General features: G+C 34.2%; 1 protein-coding gene across 1 annotated transcript; it reads left to right on the forward strand.

The window, feature by feature from the left end:
- The first annotated feature begins 22 nt into the window (after positions 1–22).
- On the forward strand, positions 23–21,657 carry ALX1 (ALX homeobox 1). Its single transcript, XM_020883311.2, is given in 5 exon segments — positions 23–473; positions 3,495–3,596; positions 3,599–3,798; positions 6,795–6,923; positions 21,025–21,657. Coding segments are annotated over 5 exon segments (978 nt in total). The 5' UTR covers positions 23–247; the 3' UTR covers positions 21,346–21,657.
- Positions 21,658–22,261: the final 604 nt, after the last annotated feature.

Consider the following 22,261-nt stretch of genomic DNA (forward strand, 5'->3'; position numbering starts at 1 on the left):
CATATTCATTAGAACTGGGAGGTTGCCCGAGGAGCCCAGCTGAGTTTCAAGATATAAAAGCAACTTCGGGTGCCCCCTTTCCAGCCGGGACGTCTTAAAAGGCTCGGGGCCGGGAAGCTCCAGTCGGCGCAGCGCTCGCTTCCCCTTCCCTCCTCTCCGGCCCTCCTCCTCCCGCCCACTCGCTCCCTCCCCCAGCGCGCTCCAGCCCCCCGAGCTCCGGGGAGCTCTGCGACAGCCTTCCAGGATTATGGAGTTTCTGAGCGAGAAGTTTGCCCTCAAGAGCCCACCGAGTAAAAACAGTGATTTTTACATGGGCGCAGGAGGCGCGTTGGAGCACGTTATGGAGACGCTGGACAATGAGTCCTTTTACAGCAAAGCGTCGGCGGGCAAATGCGTGCAGGCCTTCGGGCCCCTGCCCCGCGCCGAGCATCACGTGCGCCTCGACAGGACCTCGCCCAGTCTGGACAGCAGCGGTGAGTCCCCTGCTCCAGGGGGGTCGCGGAAGCCCACCCGCAGATCCGAGGGCGGGGACCGGTCGGGACCGGGAGGGAGGGAAGGACGGAGGGAAGGAAGGAAAACAGGAAGGAAAGAAGGAAGGAAAGGAAGGGGGAGCGGGAGAGCTGGAGGGCGGAGGAAGGCGGTGGAACCGTGCTGGTTTTAGGAAGCGGAGTTGGGGCTGCTGCAGACTTTCGGGGAGGAGGGGAGCGGGAGCCAAGGAAGGAGCCCGCGCCCCCGGGGTGCATCCTCGCGGTTCTTCTTTTGCTGCTGAGTCGCGTCCCTGACGGGCCCTGGAGTCCCGCTACCCTGGACCCGGGCGTAAACTGATAGGGCGCTAAGCAGAGCGTAATTGAGTCGAGACAGCGCGCTTCCTCTGCGAGCCCGCCGCGCTGCCCCGGGCCGGGGGAGCTGAAATCCATCACAGCTCGTTAGAGGACGTCACTGCCGTCACGAACAAGAAAACTTAGGTGAAAAACCTTTTGTTTTGGTTTTTTAAAATTTTTCAAGACGTAACGATATCTTTGTGAAGTTAGAAGCTTACTAGATGAGTTTATGTGGATTTGTGATTTTTGCTTCTTTGGGTTTGCTATACAACAGCATAAATGTTTGTTCAACGCCAAATCACTTTACATAGCTTCGGGCAAAGAATCCCGAATATAATCACTCACTCGCGAATTCCGCATTGTCTGATTTTTCTGTCTCCACGGTAGAAGTCGCCTCTAAGAAGCCTTTCGGAATGCTTCTGGGTGAAATCTTCCACTTTGGATGGCCAAGTATCTCAAAGTCAAAATGTTATCAAAACAAACCATCTATCTTTTCTATCTTGTAACCCAATACAAACCTATTTTTTTCAGATAGCGACAGCTAAAGCAAGTTTACAATTCCAAGAGGACTTTTCCTTATCATTGTATATATTCCACAGTTAAGCTGTAAGGAGCGGGTTGCTTTAAAATAACAAACGAATTAAGTGTGAAATATTTACAACAAGCCTCCCGCCCCCTATTTTAATGGAGGTTCACAATCTGGCGAGCCACTGGCTCATAGTAGCTCCTCTTCTAAATACTTAGTACGCAGTAGCCTTTTATTAAAAAAAAAGGCCTCATTTTGTTCATCGTTGCAAGTTACTTTTGACTTGCAAGGTTAAATAAAAAATAAAGGAACAAACAGAAAAATCCAAGTCTCATTTATTTAGAAAGATGCGAAAAAATAATTTTATTTTAATATACGAAAGTTTTGACTTTCTGTCTACATTTCAGATTTCAGGATTTATATTTTGTAATTGTAAAGTGTATCCATAAAGTTATTTCCATGGACAGGATTTGTTTTTAAATGGTTCTGAAATGTCCTCTGTTGACTGCTGAATAAGAATCATAATATTTTATTTAAATCGTCGGGATTCCAAAACTAAGAGAAATAGGTGATTTTTGATACTTTTATAAAGTTTTAAAAGAACATCACACTGTTAGGATGGATTTTGATAGGAAAGTTTTAAGTAAGGTGAATGTAGGCAACAAGCAGTCCGCTAAATTTAGGCAAGTTCCTGCCTTTTTCCTGAGATGCCCTTACCCTCACGCCTGTTTCCCCTCCCCCATCGCTAATTACCGCAGTTCCCCATTAACTCTGCCCACGGAGACAAAACTGTATTGTTTGTTAATCAGTCAAGGCTCTCCTTTATATTTAGTTTTACATCACATCTTTTTTTTGCCTAAAGGCTATTGGGTATTTGATTTACCTAGGTACTAGAGTTCAATACATTTGTATAAGGACTAAAGTAAAGCAGTTCTAAAAACACAGTCTAAGAAAATTTTAAAATAGACAAAAACGAAAAAAGTGTAACAGTTCATTGGAAATCGTTGTTATGGCTGAGCCGACTTAAAAAAATGTTTCCTATTTCGTTATGTGTATCCATTACATTTGTGTGTGGGGCACAATCGAATCTGGAGAAAATCACTGAAATTAAAACACCCCTAAACAGAATGCTGGATGATATCCTTTGTAATCTTCTAATAGATGTTTTAAATTTTGTACTTTATTGAAAGGAAGAGTGAAGCTTTCTATCTTAAGACAGTTTCATGTTTTAAAAGAGTGAAGCATAAATTTGACATATTTAGATAACTGCAGCTAAAGAAGTCTACTTAAATCTTATCCTTTTCTGTAAAAACACTTTTAGAAACCGAGGAAAATTCTTTTTTTAACTTAGTAGGTCACTTTTTGAAATTAAAATGTTAAATGTGGACATGATATGCAGTTGAAATATTGGAAATATAGTAGAAACAATGCCATTTCTTAAATCTGTAGTCCATAGGTTTTGTGTGAAGGAGAAACATAACTTTGAGAAGAGTATGGATTTTGGTTTACAGACAGTATTTAAAATTGAAATGTCCTTTTTGAGCCCTGTTAGTAGCTTACTTTTGTCTGCTGTGAATAAATAAGACATATGAAATTCGGCTCACTTTAAAAAAATTAAGGTCATTTAGGTTTTTTTTTAAACCAGGGAATCTTTTAATATGATTACTTTGATTATAAATTATGTGGATAAATAGTACATTAATTCTGAAAAACAGAGCTATATGTGATGCTGGCAAATTATAGAAGTTCCGTGTACACATTTTTAGATGATTCTAAACCTGCCCAAAGTGAATTAATAATAATAGATAAAGTGAAAGTCACTCAGTCCTGTTTGAATCTTTTGGATTGCATGGACTGTGCAGTCTGTGGAATTCTCCAGGCGAGAATGCTGGAGTGGGTAGTCGTTCTTGTCTCCAGGGGATCTTCCCAACCCAGGGATCGAACCCAGGTTTCCCACATTGCAGGCAGATTCTTTCCCAGCTGAGCTACCAGGGAAGCCCAATAGTAGATAATATGATGATCAAATCAATGCCGGCAGGATAAATCGTAACAGACTCCCTGCCTGATGCTCTGTACCACTTCAACTTAATTCTTTCATCAAGGTGTTTTGCGATCCTGAGAACTGTTTTTCCCCCCTCTGGGTGCAGTGAACTATGGGATCACTAAAGTAGAAGGACAGCCTCTTCACACTGAACTAAACAGAGCTATGGACAACTGTGCCAGTCTCCGGTTGTCTCCTGTGAAAGGATTCCAGAGAAGGGAGAACTGGACGAACTTGGGGATAAATGTGACAGCAACGTATCCAGCAGCAAGAAGCGGAGACACCGAACCACCTTCACCAGCCTGCAGCTGGAGGAGCTGGAAAAGGTCTTTCAGAAGACCCATTACCCGGATGTGTATGTCAGAGAGCAGCTTGCTCTGAGGACAGAGCTGACTGAGGCCAGGGTCCAGGTAGGAGCCCACGAAGGCTGGAGGCTATGTGTGTTTGCAGTGGGGAGGTGGTTGGGGGTAGTGTTAGAATGATTCCAGGGTTGCCACAGAGTTTTACCACAAAGTTTATTCCAAAGTTTTACCACAAAGGCAGAAACTGATTCTCCTGCTGAAGATAGAGAACAGCGTAGCAGAGGCATGTAAGTCTGCTAAAATTACATTTTAATTGCAAACGATTTAACAACTCACACACAAGCCTAAAAGAACTTGACTTATTACTTAGGCATAAAAGCGAATGCTTATTTTTGAAGAACAGAATATGATAACAAATATCTGATTTCAAAAAGTGATCTTTAAACGACAAAAGCCCAGAACCATAGCTCTCCAATTTAGTAATTCATGTATTTTATTTTTCTATTGTATCAGCTGTCGAAGCTCTTTTTGTGGTTATATACCTTAGATTTGTAAGTTATTTGTGTAGTGGCCCATAAGCATCTATAATTTTACCAAGGTTGGAGTTATAATAAAACAAAGGAAAAAAATGACAGTCTCACAAACTCAGTTGTTAGGTATACCGTAAACTATATTCACTATATATAATTAAAGAAAAGTTGTATAAGCACATCTATAATTTTCTAATCCCAGCAATTGTCAATACATGCCTTTCCATTGTAATTTGTAAAATCTGGATAACTTACATGATTTTTTCAGAAGCAGTAGGAATAATAGTCTTAAAAGTAACTTTTAAAAGTATAAATTCAATTAAGTTATATCTAAAATTGTGTTCAAATTATCAAATTAGATAATTCAGTATACTACATTTTTTAATAATTTGAAAAAACAAAATTAAAAATACTGGGTAAAATTCTTAAGCGTATTTTATTTTTCCTAGCCTTCATATTTTTAAACTATTTCATTAGTTCCCAAGTAAGAGTAATTCAGAATGACCTTTTCGTTTCGTGTGTTTTTATGACTCTAAAAAAAATAATACTGAATTTTGCAATTTCCATAAACCACTAGAATAAAGAAATAAATTTTTGTTCTGAGTGGAGTAATAGTATTCCTTCTGAAGACTGAGCCATTGTAAGTCTCTTATACATTGTTAAAGACAACATCTGGTGGTGCACGAATAACAAGCAGCAGATTTTTGCTTTAGTTTATAGAGACAAATGGTTATTTTATCTTAGTTCAGGAAGTAAATATGGAGAATTGTCAAGCCTTAACACAAACCCCACCTGTGTGTTTTTTGGTCTTGTGTTCATGTATTTAAATTAGTTATACTCACAACCATAGAAAAATATGTTTACACATAGTTGATCAGCTGTGCACAAAGTCTGTTTTCCCCTTAAACATTTCACCAAGTCCTGGTTAAGTTTGGTCTAAGAATACACCCAGAGAGTCAGCCTGAACCTAATTTACTCAGGTAGTTTCCTTGCTTTTTGCATAAGAGTGGTAATGGCACCTATTTTAAGGTGATTGTCAAGGTTTCCTTCTAAAGAAAAAAGCCCTCATTACTAAATTCCCTTAGTATGCTCTTGGTGCCCGTCTATGGAGAAAAAGTGCTTTGCTTTGTTTTGTTGTTACTGTTGTCTTAAGCCCTGAATATAGTGGGTAATCCACACTCACCAGCAGGGCTCTGAGAAACCATCTGAACAGGTAGCTCTCTGCCTTCTTCTGATTGCTGAGAACTCTGCAAACTGCCATCTTAAATTTGCAATACTTGCTTGCACTCCAGACTGAATATTATTAACATGTCTCCATAAGTGTGAAGGAAAAGAGTTAAGAGAGTAGAATTGAATACAAAAAAGAATAAAAATTTCAAATAAATTTCAGTGAAATGCTTTTTTTACAATGTGCATTTTTATGATTCATTTTCAGCTTTTTTCCTAAATATTTTGTATTCTGAAGCTAGTTCTCTGAAGACTAAACAGTTTTCTGAAAGCTGCTCATGTCAATTATATATCAAGTTATACATGTTGAATTTAATTTTTTGTATAACCTTTTAATACCTAAAATATTAAAATGAAGATTCTGGAGATCTTACAAGTGTGAAATGGTTAATATTTAACCCTCTGAGAGAGATAGATGATAGAATAGATGTTTCTACTATATAATTAATTAGAGAAATTTGGAAAACAGCTTAGTAACTGTGTGGAGGCCATACTAATACACAGTCTTTCTTGACACTTGATTATATCTGTCCTATTTTAAAATTTATATTATCCATAAGTATTTTAAATTGGAGAAATTATCTTTAAGATTTTATGAGCATTTTCTATAGGAGAAAATAAATCTTATAAGTGATACAATTTATGTCTAAACAATTTGTATATTTTGAAACCATAGTTCAGCTTCAGATGATACCATTTTATCCATAATCTTTATCACACTCAATATAACATGTAATCCTACTAGTTTGCTTCTAAATAATCATTGTATTTCTGCTGGTGCCATATGTTTTAGATGTAATGTGTTTGTTTACATTTTTCTAAGTTTTTGTAAGTCTGGGTACAGCCCAGAAGAGCTTTCACTTTGTGACATGTTTTAAAGATAATTGTTTTGACAGACTTAGATATTAATTTGGTTATAGATTGGCTGAGTTCGTGTTCTATACATAACCCCAAATTAAAAAGTTATGAGTGTCTTTCAGACTTGCATTCTCTGAAAGAGGATTAGTATCTATGATAATTTGGAGATATAAGGAATCTTCAAGGTCATATAATCTAATTCTTTTTTATTTTCCATAAGTAAAAAAAATAGAGGCTCAGACATATTAAATAAAGTTTTGAAAACATCTTGTCTCATTCTATTAAACTATATTGCCTAGGAGACATGGCACTTATATCGGGGTAAAATAAAATAGAAAGTAAAACTTGTGGATCCCTTTCTAATATAAAAACATTTCTGCTTTTGTAATTTTCTTGACCTGGCTTACCTTTCTGATTTTAAGTCTTTGACCATCATATTTGCATTACCAGCCATTCCTTAGTTGAAATTCTACTTTTTTAAAAAACTAGGTTTGGTTTCAAAATCGAAGGGCCAAGTGGAGAAAAAGAGAACGTTACGGCCAGATCCAACAAGCTAAGAGCCATTTTGCTGCCACCTATGACATATCAGTTTTGCCAAGAACTGACAGCTATCCACAGGTATGGTAAACTGCACAGAACACTGAGATACACAAGTATGGTTTGTATATTCTTAAAGGGGCTAGTGTAAGCTTTATCACATCTAATACAATAGTCAAGAATGAAAATTTTAATCTCCAAATTGTTTCCATGTTTGTTAGATTTTTATTTTACTAAAATATTTATTTTTATTTATTTTAAAATATTTCAAGGTCTTTTCTTTGGTATACATTGCAACAACTTAAGTAGCATCATTCAATAATCTGTCTTTTAGTTACTCTGCATTTTAATAATTCAGACTCACTCCCTTTGTTAACTTTTAAAATACATAAGACATTGCTAGGCTCTGTGGCTCTTTTTTTATGAGCTATACCATAACCTGCTGTTAAATGTGGCTGATGAAACCTTCAGTTCCCTTAAAACTATTTTTTCTCCTATGTTGTCTTTTCAACTTTGAAACTGCTTATTGTTTCAAGGAAACATTTATCCCCTTGTGACTTAAAACATGTATAGAATTAGTTCTGGACCTAATTTTTAAATTGTATCACATTGAGTATTTAGAAATTTTTTTCCTCTAATTTTTTCTTTTAATTTAGAGAGGGTTGTTTTTGCATAATTTGTAATGCACATAAATAAAATATATTTTGTCTTTGTAATTGGATATTAATTTTTCCTGCTACTGAATTATAATATTGAAAATTGTATTTGCTACATAAAGAATATATGTATTATAAGAAACAAGCCATCTGTTATTTAATTCCTTATTGTTTAATGATGTGTGTTGTAAGAGACTACTTTGAAAATGAATATGTAACACATATACTGATGGAATATTTTGGTAGTCCAGTAAACAAATCATCATAGCTCCAAACTTAAGGATATTCATTTTCTTCAAGCGTAAATTCATACCCTGTGAGCATGATTTCAGTCCTTTAATTTCATGCTGTCTTTGTGTTCTTGTACCTTTCATGATTTTTTAAAAACCTATCTTGAGACTTTCACTCCTCCGGGTAAATTCATGAAATTTTTTTTTTTATTTCATGAAACTTACTAATGTAATATTATATGTGAATATAAGAGCCTTAGAGATCACCTAGTTCCTTTGTTTTAAAAGTCAGGAAACCAGAGCCAGATGAGTTAAGAATTGGTCCATGATCACACGAGTGGTTCCTTCCAGGGCAGTCTATAAAGGGCTACTCCAGCTAAGCCTGGCCACTGGAGTTTTCTTCAAGACCAGTGATATGGGTACCTTTTGAATAAAGGCCCATACCTTAAGAAGAATCGTATTTCCCTTACTTCAAAAAGTTTATCTTAAAGTAGTTCCTTTATGTTTTCTCCTATTTTAAAAATATGTGTATCCTCCTGGTTACTTACCATCAGCACATGTTTTGAGTGTCCTACTTGAGTTCTAAGCAAAATGCTCCAAGGATGTTTCTCCTCTAGGTGGTAAGTTCCATGGGAGCAGGCACTGCAGTTTTCCTAGTTGTTAACAAGACTATAGCCTTCACTGTCAGTCACTCTTCTAAGCAGTGTACATTTATTAACTCATTTAATCCTTGCAATAACCTTATGCAGTAGGTGATATTAATTGTTCCCATTTTTTATATGTGGAAACTGAGGCACGGAGGGGTGAGGTATTTACTGCCTCTAATAAAAGTGAGATATCTTTTCACTTTTACTAGTGTAGTAAAGCTCAGAGTTAAGCAGAGGCAATGTGGCTCTTAAGAGTAAGTAGTATGATAAATGATTAATAGCAAAAGAGCGTAACATAAGACTTAAGTTGCATTATTCAGATCTGCAGTATAGTTCAAGGGAGCAGAAAATGTTCACAGCCAACCAGTGAAAAACAATAGAACAATAACAGAGATGGCATATACTTTACATACTTTTAAACTACTTGATTGTGATGACTTTAGAAACAATAAAGTCACAAATTATGAACTCTTTTCAAATAGACTTTAAGCAGTCTTACTGTTAAGTCTATCTCACAACACTTGACTGCAGCGTACTTTTTTTCACCTTATTATTTCAGTCTTCATTCCTTTCATTGTTCTATTTCTATTTTCCACTTTTCTGCTCCTTGCTCTTAGTTGCCTTGTTGCTAGCCCCCCTTTCTTCTTTAGAATATCGTAAGATGTGTAGAATAGGGCCTTGCAGCAGTTAAGCTCTATAAAAGCTTAATATAACAATACACTCTAGTCACCCTTAATTTTAGTCACCTCCTAAAATTATCTTGCCATTATGTTATTGTGCCTCATAGCTTTCGATATTAGCAATTAGCAGAATGAGGTCACGTAGTAGCTCAAGCAGGAAAGGAAATGGTACAGTCAAATTATACATTTGATGGTCTTTTTCATGCCAACAAAGGATTAGTTAAAAAAATTCCCCTCAGAGATAATAGAATTTTGCACTAATTTCTCTTTGTGGGTTCTCCATAATTTTTATGTATATTTGGTTATACCACCTCATAATTTAAATATGGGAACACAGACATCATATGTTGAAGTTATTTTGACAATGTAGTTCATTAACATTGATAAAAATCAGTACTACTGTCAAATCCACAGTACTTTTCTGTATGCTAAGTCATTTAATGTTTGGTTACCAAAAATTCTGAAATCAAGTGTCTACCACTCCCCACTCTAGGTATTGAAGAAAGTCAGGGGGAAAGTCTGTTTCATTTAAAAATATGTGGTTGACTTTATTTTAGTTTGTTTGAAAAAATAGCTATGCCAAAGTCATGTCTCTCAAGACTCAGCCTAAGGAAACTTCTTTTTAAAAAGGAAAAAAAAAAAAATCATGTGGCTTGAAAATAGTTTATAATGGGAAAAATAGGAATTGAAAGAGTCTTAACCAACTCAGTACAATAAGACGTTGAATGTGGTTACTGTTACTAATTACAGAAAAAAAAATTATTAATTACAAAAAAGTTGGAACTAGAAAAAGTTGGCGGCAGGACAGAAATAAAGAATTAGCAATTTGGCAGGGAAGCAAAAGCATACACAGAAATACATCAAAACCAGCAATGGTTTAGAAAATGTTCTCCTTCAGCCTGCCCATAATAGTAAGCCTTTGTATCATAATCTTACCTAGCATAAAGTATCTATATATAACACATAATGTTTATTTATGAATAGTAATTAATACTTTCTAAAATGTTCTAAATACTTTGTTTTCACTGGTCTTCATTACACTAGCAACAAGAGCTGTAACAGTAAAAATAGTCACTACCAGTTGAGGGCTTGTTTTAAGCCCATTAGCTCATTGAATTGGAGCCCAAGTGTTTTGAGTTCAGGAGTCCCAGGCTCCTTATGCAACATTTTCTCCTTAAACCAACACTGAGTATTGAAATAGTTCAATTTTGACCTTGAAACATCGCCTTACTTTGGAAAGGAAAAATGCCTAAATAATAAAACATTTAAAAAATGTAGATATTTCTTCAGACTAAGATACTCTTTTTTTAAAACTTGCTCATGTTTGAAAGCAAACAAAAAAGTGAGTACTGTGATGTCAGTAGTAAATTTTGATGTAGTGATGTAGTGAAAATAGTAGTGTTATTTTTTTTTAAAGCTCTAATTTGGGTCACAATATTAGTTTCCATTTGTCAATACAGTATAGCTAAATTAAATTATTTGATGTTCTCCATTACATGATATTTTAGAAAAGAGTCATTGCTTGTGCTAAATCTGTTTCCCTCTATCTTGAATTCCTTTTCCCTCACCTAAACCAGGAAGCCTCTCAATTTTCCCTCAGTCAGTGCCGTCACTTCTCACCGACCTTGTGGTAGATTGTGTAAAAATGTCTGCCACACCATTTAGGATGCAAAGTATTTAAAAGATGATTCAGTTCTTACTCACATGTGTATCATCACAGTATTAAGCAGATTACATATACACCAAATAGATGTGAAAAAAGTTTCGTTCTACTTCAGTTTTCAGGAGTACATTATAAAACAAAATTGGTCTATTTTTAATAAAATAGATGGTTTCTGAATCTCTGCTCTCAACCAGCTCTGTGGTCTTAAGCAGCTAACTTTTCCTCTTTGAAAGGAATAGACTAGAAAGATTTTGCAGACTCCTTTCAGCTTAATGCATTTTCATCCAGAGTTTTATCATTTTATAGTTTTGCATTTTATCACACAGACATATGCTCGATCTTGTTTTAGGCACAGAGGTTATACAGATGACCCAGACAAAATCTCCTGCTTTCTAGACAGATTGCAAAGTAGATATTACAAATTCTGCAAACATTTCTTGATGCAGACTATATCAAGCACACCAAAAGAGACTGACATAATTTTGTCCTTGAGTTTAAGAACCAAGCAAGTATCTATCAACATTAGATTCTAATGTGTTTCTAATTTATTAAAACCAAAGCATCTTTAAAATAATTATTTTTGGTGAGTAAAATGTTTTTTGTTAAGTTATACACATTTTCTAGAAAGATTATGGACTTCTCCTGTGGCTCAGCTGGTAAAGAATCCGCCTTCAATGCTGGAGACTTGGGTTCGATCCCAGGGTTGGGAAGATCCCCTTGAGAAGGGAAAGGCTACCCACTCCAGTATTCTGGCCTAGACAATTCCATGGACTGTATAGTCCATGGGCTTGCCAGGAGTCTGACTTAGCTTGCAAGGAGCTTGCAAGGAGACATGACTGAGAGAAAGATTATAGCCAGCCTTCATTCTTAGAAGAAGTGCTCATTTTGCGCCATTAGCTTTAGTTCAGATTAAGCTTACATTAACTTGATCATTTACTAGCTGGGTGACTTTGAAAAAGTCTCTGGACTTCCTTAATCTTGATTCTTTATTTGTAAAATTGAGGTACAGTTGGTACTAGAGTTGGTGGTCTTAGTGTAGATGAAGATATTGATGATACTTTTCTGTTATGGAGAGGATTAAAATGATTTCTAAATAGTCCTGGAGCTAAATCCTGGGCTTTGGGGTGGGCCATGTATTAATGTATGTCTCCGGGCTTCACAATCAGGTAGTTGTGGGTTCAAATCCTGGCTCTGCCACTTAATAGATTTTTAGACCTTTGGCAAATAAATTAACTGCTAGGAACATTTCTCTTCATTTATAAAATGGTGATAGAAGTTCATATGTTATTTGTGAGAATTAAAATAGTTTATGCCAAGTATTTCCTAGTACATAATGAGGACTCAATAAATAGTCATGATTCTATAATAGCTATTAGTCGTTATTCATTTATTTTTTTCTGTAGCAGAGAAGTAGCTAGGGGTTTGAATGCCTCTTTCTGTTGTAGTATTTGAATCAATACATTCTGTGAGTAAATTTACTATTTGAGGACCCCAGGGAAAGAACAAATTCAGTTAAATACACTTTCTTCTTTAAATTGGGATAACCAAATAAATATGATAGCTTTAGGAAAATTTGAGTATATTCTTAATCCACCAAAAGTACTTTCTCACTTAGAAAATATTTTTTCATTAAAAATTTCAAAAGAAAGGTTTAAAGTTTTCCTACCAAAATTTTCAGTGAGGTTTTACTTAGTAAATAGTGGAATCATAATTATGTCTATTTTCCAAATGTACAAAAGGACCCGTGTAGTATTTTTGCTTTCTGTTGTTTAATTGATGCCTTTATAAATATATGCCACTTCAAGTTTGAACCTAGCAAACGCTGGATTCAAGTTATAGATAATTTGTAGTCACTAAAATAATTTAAAAAACAGATGAAAAGCTGTATAGTATTTTTAGTATTTTTAGCTTAACACATACTATTTTAAACGTTGCTATACAGTTTTTAAAAGAAAATTTTAAAGTTTCTGTAAAATAGTGATTATGAAGATATTGTTTTCCCTACCTTCTTCTATCAACGAGTTTCTCTCCTAATCATGACGTTTACCTTTATTTAAGCTAAATAAAGAATATGAAGCTTATTTCCTTTAACCATTGTGGTTGCGATTTAAAGGCACCTGGAGCAGTTTTTACCTTTAGAAAAAGTATCATTTTTATCATTGTTATTTCTGTTTTTTCCCCAAGTATTTGAAGTAAACAAAGACCCCAAGATCTTTTAAAAATGTTAATAATGTAGCTATACATGATGCATTGTGTAATGAGTAGTTTCATATGTTTCAAACAACCAATGAGATGGTCATATATTGTAGCACAGTGAAACGTCCTTTATGAATGGAGGGACAAAATATTAACAGCACTAGGTCAACAAGTGATAAAATTTACCACGTGGTTGTAAGCACAAATATTTACAGTTATAGAAAGATATAAATTATTCAAATCAATATAGTTTTTACAATGGATACCATTCCTAATTTAATTAAATATATATATTTAGGTAAAAACATACAAAGTGTATTTCATATATACGTGTATGTTAAAACTAAGTTATGTGTAGAAGGAGGTAGATTTTGTTAGTATTGATCAAGTAAAGGTACAGCTAGACACAGACAGTGAATAATTCTTCTATTTGGTGAAAGTAATCCTAGATACTTTAAAGAAGTAAAGAATATCCTCTAGAAGAAGTAAAGTGCTTTCACATTATTGATTATGAAAATAGACTTATTTTTGAAATGTAATATTCAAAATTAATGTGATTTAAACTACATAATAGTGATAACTTAGCTGGTTTTTTTATTTGTTTTGCTTTTAGTTAAGTGAACACTGTTAAATGTATTTAACTGATTTGGTTTTACATATTTTGTATTTTAAGAGGAAAGAGTAAATCACTAAATTGAGTAGATTATCAAAATAAGTAATAAAAAGTGAAAATTAAAAATATAAAAATAAATTGTTGATACATATTAAAACTACCTATGGAAGGAGGAGGGGGGAAATTAAGCATCCAAGTCTGAGAAGTCTATGAGAATTTATGGACTAAAACCTGCAGTTTAAACCATTATTGTTAGTGTGAACCTCAGGATATACCTTAATCCAGAATTGTATGTGCACCACATTTATTAAACCACATGCCTCTGTGAGTTTTCATTTTTATTCTAAATTATGGAGCATTAAATAGACTTTTTCGTGCAAATGCACAGTTGATTTTAAAATAACAAAAATAAAATTCTAAATAGAGTTAACTCAGATGTAAGATGAATATAATTGATAACTTGACTCAGGATTTTAAGAATAAATTGCAAGCTTGTATATGACACCTTGTGAAACACTCTAAGGTTAAAAATATACTGTATAAATACTTTGTGTTTGCATACTTGATTTACATTTTAGGTTAATATTTTACAAAGAAAGCTTATAATTTTTGTTTCTTATAACTCTGAACTTTTTAAGTAGTAGAATTCTCATTAAAATGAATTAGGCACTCGTGAATCAACAGTAGTTAGGATGCATGCATTAAAATAGGTGAAAAATAAGGTGACAAATAATTGGAAAATACTTCAAATGATAATTGTTGTTGAATAATATTTTTAAAAAATAGCAAATGCCAAATGCTATGATTTTATTCTCTCCTAAAGTGAGTTGATTTGAAAAGTTTCATATTAAGGTATGAAGGGTGAAATTTCCTATAAAAATTTTTTGTAATGGTCACAATTCAAGAACACATTCGACAGTAAAGGAAAAGAAAGATGTTCTTAATGTTTCCTTTATCTTTTATTTGGAGCATATTTCAAATATTGTTTGAATAATGCAAAATTTAAACAACATTTATATGATGTCATTCTGAAAATTTATAGACATTAACATTGCCAGTGAGACTAATTGAGATAGTCTTTTAAGTTTTGCACTAACAAGAGATAGACACTTTTATTTTTCTGTATGGCAAATTTCTTTCCAGTTTGTTAGTCTCACATGACTATTACATCTAATAGTGTTTTTCTTTAAACAGAAAAGGCATTCCTCCTGCTTGAAATCCATATATACATTTCTAAGATGAAATTTCATTTAAGAACTCAAAGTAGAAATGAACAATTAACATGTGATCCTTTTCTGATGAATAAATACTTTCTGATCACTTCAACTTGGTAGTGCTATGCATTGAGAACACATTTTTAAAATTTTTGAAATTAATTCCTCCAAAATCTTAGTATTTATATATATATATATATATATATATATAGTTAAAATTACATCTAATAAGAGGGTGCTGATGAAAACGTATCCTCATTTCTATCTCAAGTAGTACCTAAGTGTGCTCAGATTTATCTCTTCACTGTGTGATTAATTCAAGTTGGGTTTTTTTCCCTCAGGTACACAAAGTCTCAGTGTATATTATTTCTTCACTGGTAGCAAATTCACTGTTTAGAAAAGCACCTATATCCTTTCTCCCTGCCAGAAGCCTACTTACTCATGTAGTTACTAGAAAAGTTAATGGGACCCTAAGGTCCCAACAAGTTAATGAGCATATGATTCTTATTAATACTTTATCCCTCTGAATTTTAAAGGAGGGGATATGCTAATAAAGAATATAATGGCCTCTTAAAAAGTCAAACTACTTTTGTCAAAAGTGATGTTTGCCTTTTTAAAAGAGGCCATATAAAAATCTGGTAAATTAAATTCTATAGTGATAATGTGGTAATAATCTTTATAGTAAGTATTGAATAATACTCAGAGTAGTCAATAAAAGTAAGCATTCTGTCAAACAGGAAAAGCCAAAATCAACTTTTTGATTTTAATGGAAAGAGACTATTGCTATAACATCATCACAAATACCTCTTTGTGAATCCCTGATCTGTTTTTTCACAGCAGCCCTTTAACTCCCACGGGGAACTGCTGGGGCTGCGATGTGAAGGTCGTATGAGTATAGGATAATACGTGTATCCTGGTGTGTGTGTGTCGTGTACATATAAATGTTGGTGGCAGGAAGAAGCAGTCTGTATGTAGAGGAGGACTAAGATTAAGTAAACTTATTTTAGTAGAAAAAAAATTATTTAATTGGCTTTAGAGATGCTTTAAAATTAAGAGTGCTCTAAAATTGCTCCTATATTCTCAAATTTTTCAGTATTTGTATTAAATCCAGATTAAATTCTATAGGCTAATATCTCCATAAATACCATTAACATTGAGATACAGAGTATATAAATCAGGAAACTATTTGATATTTTTTTACACACCATGCTACTTTACAACTAAGGGAAAGAATAATAAACCTAGATTAAGAGGTTTTTTAGAAGTATGAAAAACTCCCCACTACAGTAAAATCAGAAAATAAAATTGAAATATATACCACATTTAGCATACTAGAATTTTCTTTCTAGCTTTGGTTATGTAAAGAATATATCTATATCAAGTTTCTAAGGTGAAGGTAAATGAGATTTATAATTTCCTATCCACGGTTTACTCTGTTCCTTCAATTCATGACATCATTAGATCTACAATGAAGAACTCTTAATATATGTGTGTATACTTATATATCAACCCTCTCCTTCTAGCTATTGCTTTTAATTCCTTGGAAGGAAGGTGAACATGAAATGATTTCAGCTTGGATAGAATCAGACAAAAAAAAATTTCCTCCAAAATACAAAGCTGTGGAATAATTAAATATAAAGTTTTCACTTGATTAGAAAAACATTTAAGGGATAGACATTCAAAGTGGAGAGTGGTAAGTCAGCTAAACTTTCATTCATGCTAATGGGAGGCAGTTGGCTAAATTCATGGGAGGCAGTTGGCTAAATTCCGTGGACAATGCTTTGAACATACCCCCAGAACTTTAAAAAATGCTGTGAACCACATTAAAACATGGAATATTTTTAGATTATCCACTCCTTACAAAAACAGCAAAGAAGAAAAAATGTAAAGACAGGCAATCTTTCTTTTTCCTTTTTTCTGTTCTTTTTTTTAAAGCACATATGAAAAAGAATGTGGGCATTCAATAACATTGCTCCTGGTTGTACATCTCCTGCATATTATACAGTTAGAAGCTTACAAAAAATTATTTGGTGCTAGGGTCTATGAACTAGTATAAAAAATACTAGAAAGATAAGTAGTGATCTTAGAAAAAATAACATTCTTTCATTTCAAAATTTAACAGCAAATATAGTATTTCTTTCAATAAGTCAGTAAGATTTTTGTATAACTTCTCTGTTGTTAAATATGTATATAGTTTTAGACAATATGACTTACAGATTCTAGCGCATCATTTTAAAATGACCACTTAGAAGAATGGAATGAAGGAGACATAGAAGCCGCCCACCTGGACAATGGTAGATTTATTAAACTACAAGCTCAAACAACTTTGTTGTTTAACCACACTACTTCTTCAGACATTAATAGAAGTAGATGATCTAGAACAAAGATGATACCTGCTAGATTATTCCCACAGTGATCAGACAACATCTAGAATATTATATTCCATTGTCAGTGCTGGATGTTTATAAGAGTGAAAGGGCATTGACAACCTCCATCTCATCCAAAGGAATGTGACTAGAATGATACTGCCTGGAAATCAATATGAACAAGAGAAGAGAGACTTATGATTGTATAATAATCTCATGATGATATTTGAAATTTTTCTCATGTAAGAAGGATGCTGCTTATTCCGTCCAGAAATAGAAGAGATAGAGGAAGATTACACCTTTTTACAGAGCTACCCAGAGGGGAATGGAATACTTTTTAAAACAGGATGAGTTTCTTATCCCAGAAATTGAACATAATTGAAAATGTACAAGAATTTTTTGCATTTGGAAGGAAGTTGGACTTCAATAGTGTTTCTTTATCCTTAGTGATGTTCTGAATTGCTTTTCTGTCTTACCATCTTTATGGATTGAACACACGTCTCATATGTGTGAACACACGTCTCTCCTCTATGGGCAGGTGGGTTCTTTACCACTAGTGCCACTTGCGAAGCCCCATTATCATCTTTGCCATTATTTTAGTACAGACTCCCTCAGCTACACTACCTGCTTAATGAATGAGAATCTCCAGAAGATAAGATAATAAGTGTTTAACAAAAAAGAAAAAGAAGATTACCTACCTAAAGATAAAGAGTCAACAGGGTTTCTAGCTGTGTAATTTTCATGATTTCTGTTACGATTGTGTAGTATGGTGATTCTGGCATTCAGATTATTAGAGAAAAATTTAGATATGTTAGTGTAAATTGTCCACAAAATTTTGATTACATCTTCAAGATGAATCAGTCCAAATTTCATATTCTTAGAGATTTCCAGTATTTATTTAATAAATGTGTACTAAGGATTTATCATGTACTGTGTCAAGCCTGAGGATGAGAAACAGTTGTGAGTGATCATTGGGAATTTTGCTTTCAGAAAGTGGAGTTTACAGATACACACAAACTTAGGATTGTGAATAAGTAAATAATTTCAACTCATAAGACTAGTTTTTATGTCATTGTAGCATTTCATAAGATTTCTGGGGTTCGGATTTGACCTCCTCCATGGGAGTTATCCAATCTTGGGTGAAATTCTTAAACTCTCTGTTTTATAGTTTTACCTTTTATGAAATGGGGATAGTAAAGGCACATACCTTTTTGTGTATTGAAACGATTCAGAAGTCATCATGCTTTTAACAAAATGCTTGAAACGTGGCCATTAATTAATAACTGTTAGATATCATGAGCATGGTCTTGATTGTCCTCATCAGATGTTTTACACCTCTAGAGGAAATGCTTCCAAGGAGGCAAGACCTCTGTTCACTGGGGATATTATTTTTTATGATTTGCATCCAACTTTAATATAGAAACCATCTAGATCCCCAAAGTCAAATGAACACATGCCAGAAATTTGAAAATCAAAGAAAGACAGGGAAGAGATGGGAGACAGAAATCATGGAAACCCAGCATATCAGTAAAATTGTGTGACAGCTTCACTGGTCATGAAAATATTTGGGTATCTCTTAAAGTCCAACTAAAGTATTGCTGTTAGTAACTTGCTTTATTAATCTGTTCTGTTCAGAAGACCTTTCTATATGTTCTGTTTCATGAAAAATAATGCATTAACTTGCTTGATCATGTTGAAATAAGTTTTGATCAAAATAACTATTTGCTTATGTCGTAGAAAATGGAGAGATTTTCCTAAATTCATTTAGGGTGAAAATACTTTAAATTCATAGATCACCTTCCTTGCTTTTACTCTCCTTATTTGTTTATTTTTTTTACCTAGTTGTTAAATATATTCCTGTGCATTTGGAATACAAGTAGATGAGTTCAATAATAATTTCTAGCACTATGTTTTGTAAGTTGAGGAATCCTTTAATAAACGTAAAGCCTAAATAATCTTTCTCCACCACTATCTGGCCTTGCATTTATTTTTTCAAAAGTAAGCAAGCAAATTCACTTTCATTTCCTGAAAGCCCTTTTGTGAGACATGTGACTGTGGTTTTTCAGTGTAGCACAATGTTTGATTGAATGTCAGAGGAAAATCACCCGGATCAAGTTAGAAGAACTAGTTTGACAGAGTAATGACATTAACAGCCCCTCCTGCTGGTTTGAGATAGATAGCTCAGCAGTCACTGACACCAATCATGATATTTTGGGTAAAGGGAGACACACGTCGTCGGATGAGCCAAAATTTAAACAGCATAGCCCTTGACAATTTAAAGATTAATAAAGTATGCAAATCATGATGGACAGCTGGTTAGATAGCTAGATAGAGGTCTATAGATATCTCCCACAGATTTGGCATATTTAAAGCAGCTTAGAAAGAACTATTTTAAAAACAACACTAAAATGAGCATCTTGCCAGTCATCGAAGCCCCACCTAAAGAATGATATTTGTTCAGTCCTGAAAATGGTTAAGTGGCCCTTTCAGAGTGACAGAGTAACGTCTCTACAATGTAATCTAGAAGATTCATTAACATATTTTGGCTATTAATTGAAAATAAGTTGTCTTTAAAAGTATGGCTTAAGCTTGGGTTTTGTAAGAGTATACCAGAGGCTACAGTAGTAGACTGAAATTCCTATGTAAAAAGAAATATAAGAAAATTATTCTTCTATATGTGTTAAGTAAATGATTATTCTGTTCTAATTATGATTTTAAAAAAGAAAAGAAAGCCAGATTGGATAAACATATATACTGCTGTTATGTTTTAGTGTAAGTCTAAATCTAGGGTAACAATATTGTAAAAGGCATATAATTTTCAAATTTCATATTCCAAGGCTGTGTCTCTGTTGCGCTATACCAAGCAGCATTTTCCTTGCTTTTTCCCAGCTCCTGCCATTTGTCAGGATTTTCTCTGTGCTTCTCAGTAATGCATGTGATCACTCTCCTTGCTCTTGTTTAAATAGCTGGTCTAACATGCCTCCTATTTAAAATTCGTAGTATACAAATTTGACTTAGTGTTTCTTTTGCATGCTAGTAACTTTAAAGAAATTTGTGTTTGCTGATAATACTGCACAATATAGAAATGTTTCCTATAGGGATTTAATATGATGATTGTGAATTTCTTGGGCACAAGTGATAACTCAGTTTTCAATCTTATGTAAGTTGTTACCTCATACTTAATTTTTAGTCATATAGTATTTTTGCTGATACTTGAATATTTTTTCTCAGTTGTGCTTCCATCATTGGGTACTGGTCAAATTTTAGAATTCTAAATCTGCTTTGCTGCATCCTCATTGTATCATAGATAAATCATAGAATAAATATTTAAAATATGGATATAGTTGTCCTGTTGACAGAGATATTCAAGACTAGAGGGAGTGAAAAGCAATGAAGCAGTAAACATTTTCCAAAATGAATTTTAATCAAAAATATCTCTAAAGAACAACCAGCCTGGTATCAGCATTGGTTTCCAGCAAAAACTACCACACTGAGTCAGCTATGGAACTTAAAAAAGCAATTCTGTAATTTTCTTTAGAAAGATGAAAACTGTATTTAAACTTAGTCATATTTTAATCACTGTCCTAAACACATGAATTGATCAAAAATAATGATTAAATCAGATTTCATTTTAAAAATCACGACTGTAAAAAGAATCCTCAAGAGATTGACATGTATTGAGAGTATTTTATGTGGTCAGGCATGTGGGTTTTGGTGATCCATTCCAGTATAACAAACTAGAAGAATCTTTCAAATAATTATTTTTCAGTAATTGCTTAATGTACTCAGAATGAAATTATAGACCACCCAATAGGAGCAGACAACAGCTAGCAAAACTTTGTAAATTCAGTTTCCCAAAAGCAAGGAACAAAAGTGAGAATGCGTAAATGTAATATCTGTTGTTTTATATATTCCAGATTCAGAACAATTTGTGGGCAGGAAATGCAAGTGGCGGTTCCGTGGTTACTTCATGCATGTTACCACGTGACACTTCCTCGTGTATGACACCTTACTCCCACTCGCCTCGGACAGATTCCAGTTACACAGGGTTTTCAAACCACCAGAACCAGTTCAGCCACGTGCCCCTCAACAATTTTTTCACTGACTCTCTTCTTACCGGGGCTACCAATGGACATGCATTTGAAACAAAGCCAGAGTTTGAAAGGAGGTCCTCCAGTATCGCAGTTCTTCGGATGAAGGCCAAGGAGCACACCGCCAATATTTCATGGGCCATGTAACATACAGTACTCTTTTCTTTTTCTCTTAATGGCAAAGTAAAACATCCTTATTTCTCCTATTTAATGGATACCACAATAAGCTGCTGTGTGTGGAATTGCTAAAGGTCAAGATATACAGTGAGACCAGCTTAAATGAATAGTTGTTATTATTTAACATTAAAATCTAAGAATGAACCTCTGAAAAGACTAAATAGGTTTACCATGCACCCATCTCCACAAACTCTGTTTTAGTAGTAAGATTTTTCTTTCTATTGTACGAGTCAATGAAATATGATCATGCAACTTCTTAAAAGAATAAATGTATTAAACAAATTCCTCTGTTATAGATTGATTTATGTTAGTTCTGTATAACAAGAAATCCCTTGTAAAATAATATCTGAAAAAGGAGGAAATGCACTGGGGAAAATGTCAAGATACTGAAGCTGTCAGGTAAATATTGAAGCAGGGTGTTTTGGGGAGTTAACTGCCATTTTTCCATCTCTGGCTCCAAGGCATAATGGGCATATCCTTTGTTGCTGAGAATTTATCTGGGCTTCGAAGATTTTTTACCTCTAGATGTTTTAGTGAATTTCCATGCAATGAAAAAAGAGCTCTTTGGAAATGACCAGCATTTACATGAAATACTTGGGTATCGTTTCCTGAAACCATGTGGCTAAAGGTGATAACTGAAATATCCTGATATGATTAAAAGTACAGTTATGAGAACAGTTTCTATAAATAGCATCTTTTCTAATGAACAAGCCAGCACGGCCTCAGCGATGAGTTATCACACACAAAAAGAAAATTGCAAAATCTGCTGTTGCATTTAAACTAGAATGGTGTCAATGAAACTACACACAAACATCTAATAAATACACTCAAATATTCAGTTAGAGGAACAGCAATTTGGAATGTATGTTTGTATCATGAGTATGTC

The sequence above is a fragment of the Odocoileus virginianus genome, chromosome 24 (genome assembly GCF_023699985.2).
Source record: "Odocoileus virginianus isolate 20LAN1187 ecotype Illinois chromosome 24, Ovbor_1.2, whole genome shotgun sequence".
Classification (NCBI taxonomy): domain Eukaryota; kingdom Metazoa; phylum Chordata; class Mammalia; order Artiodactyla; family Cervidae; genus Odocoileus; species Odocoileus virginianus.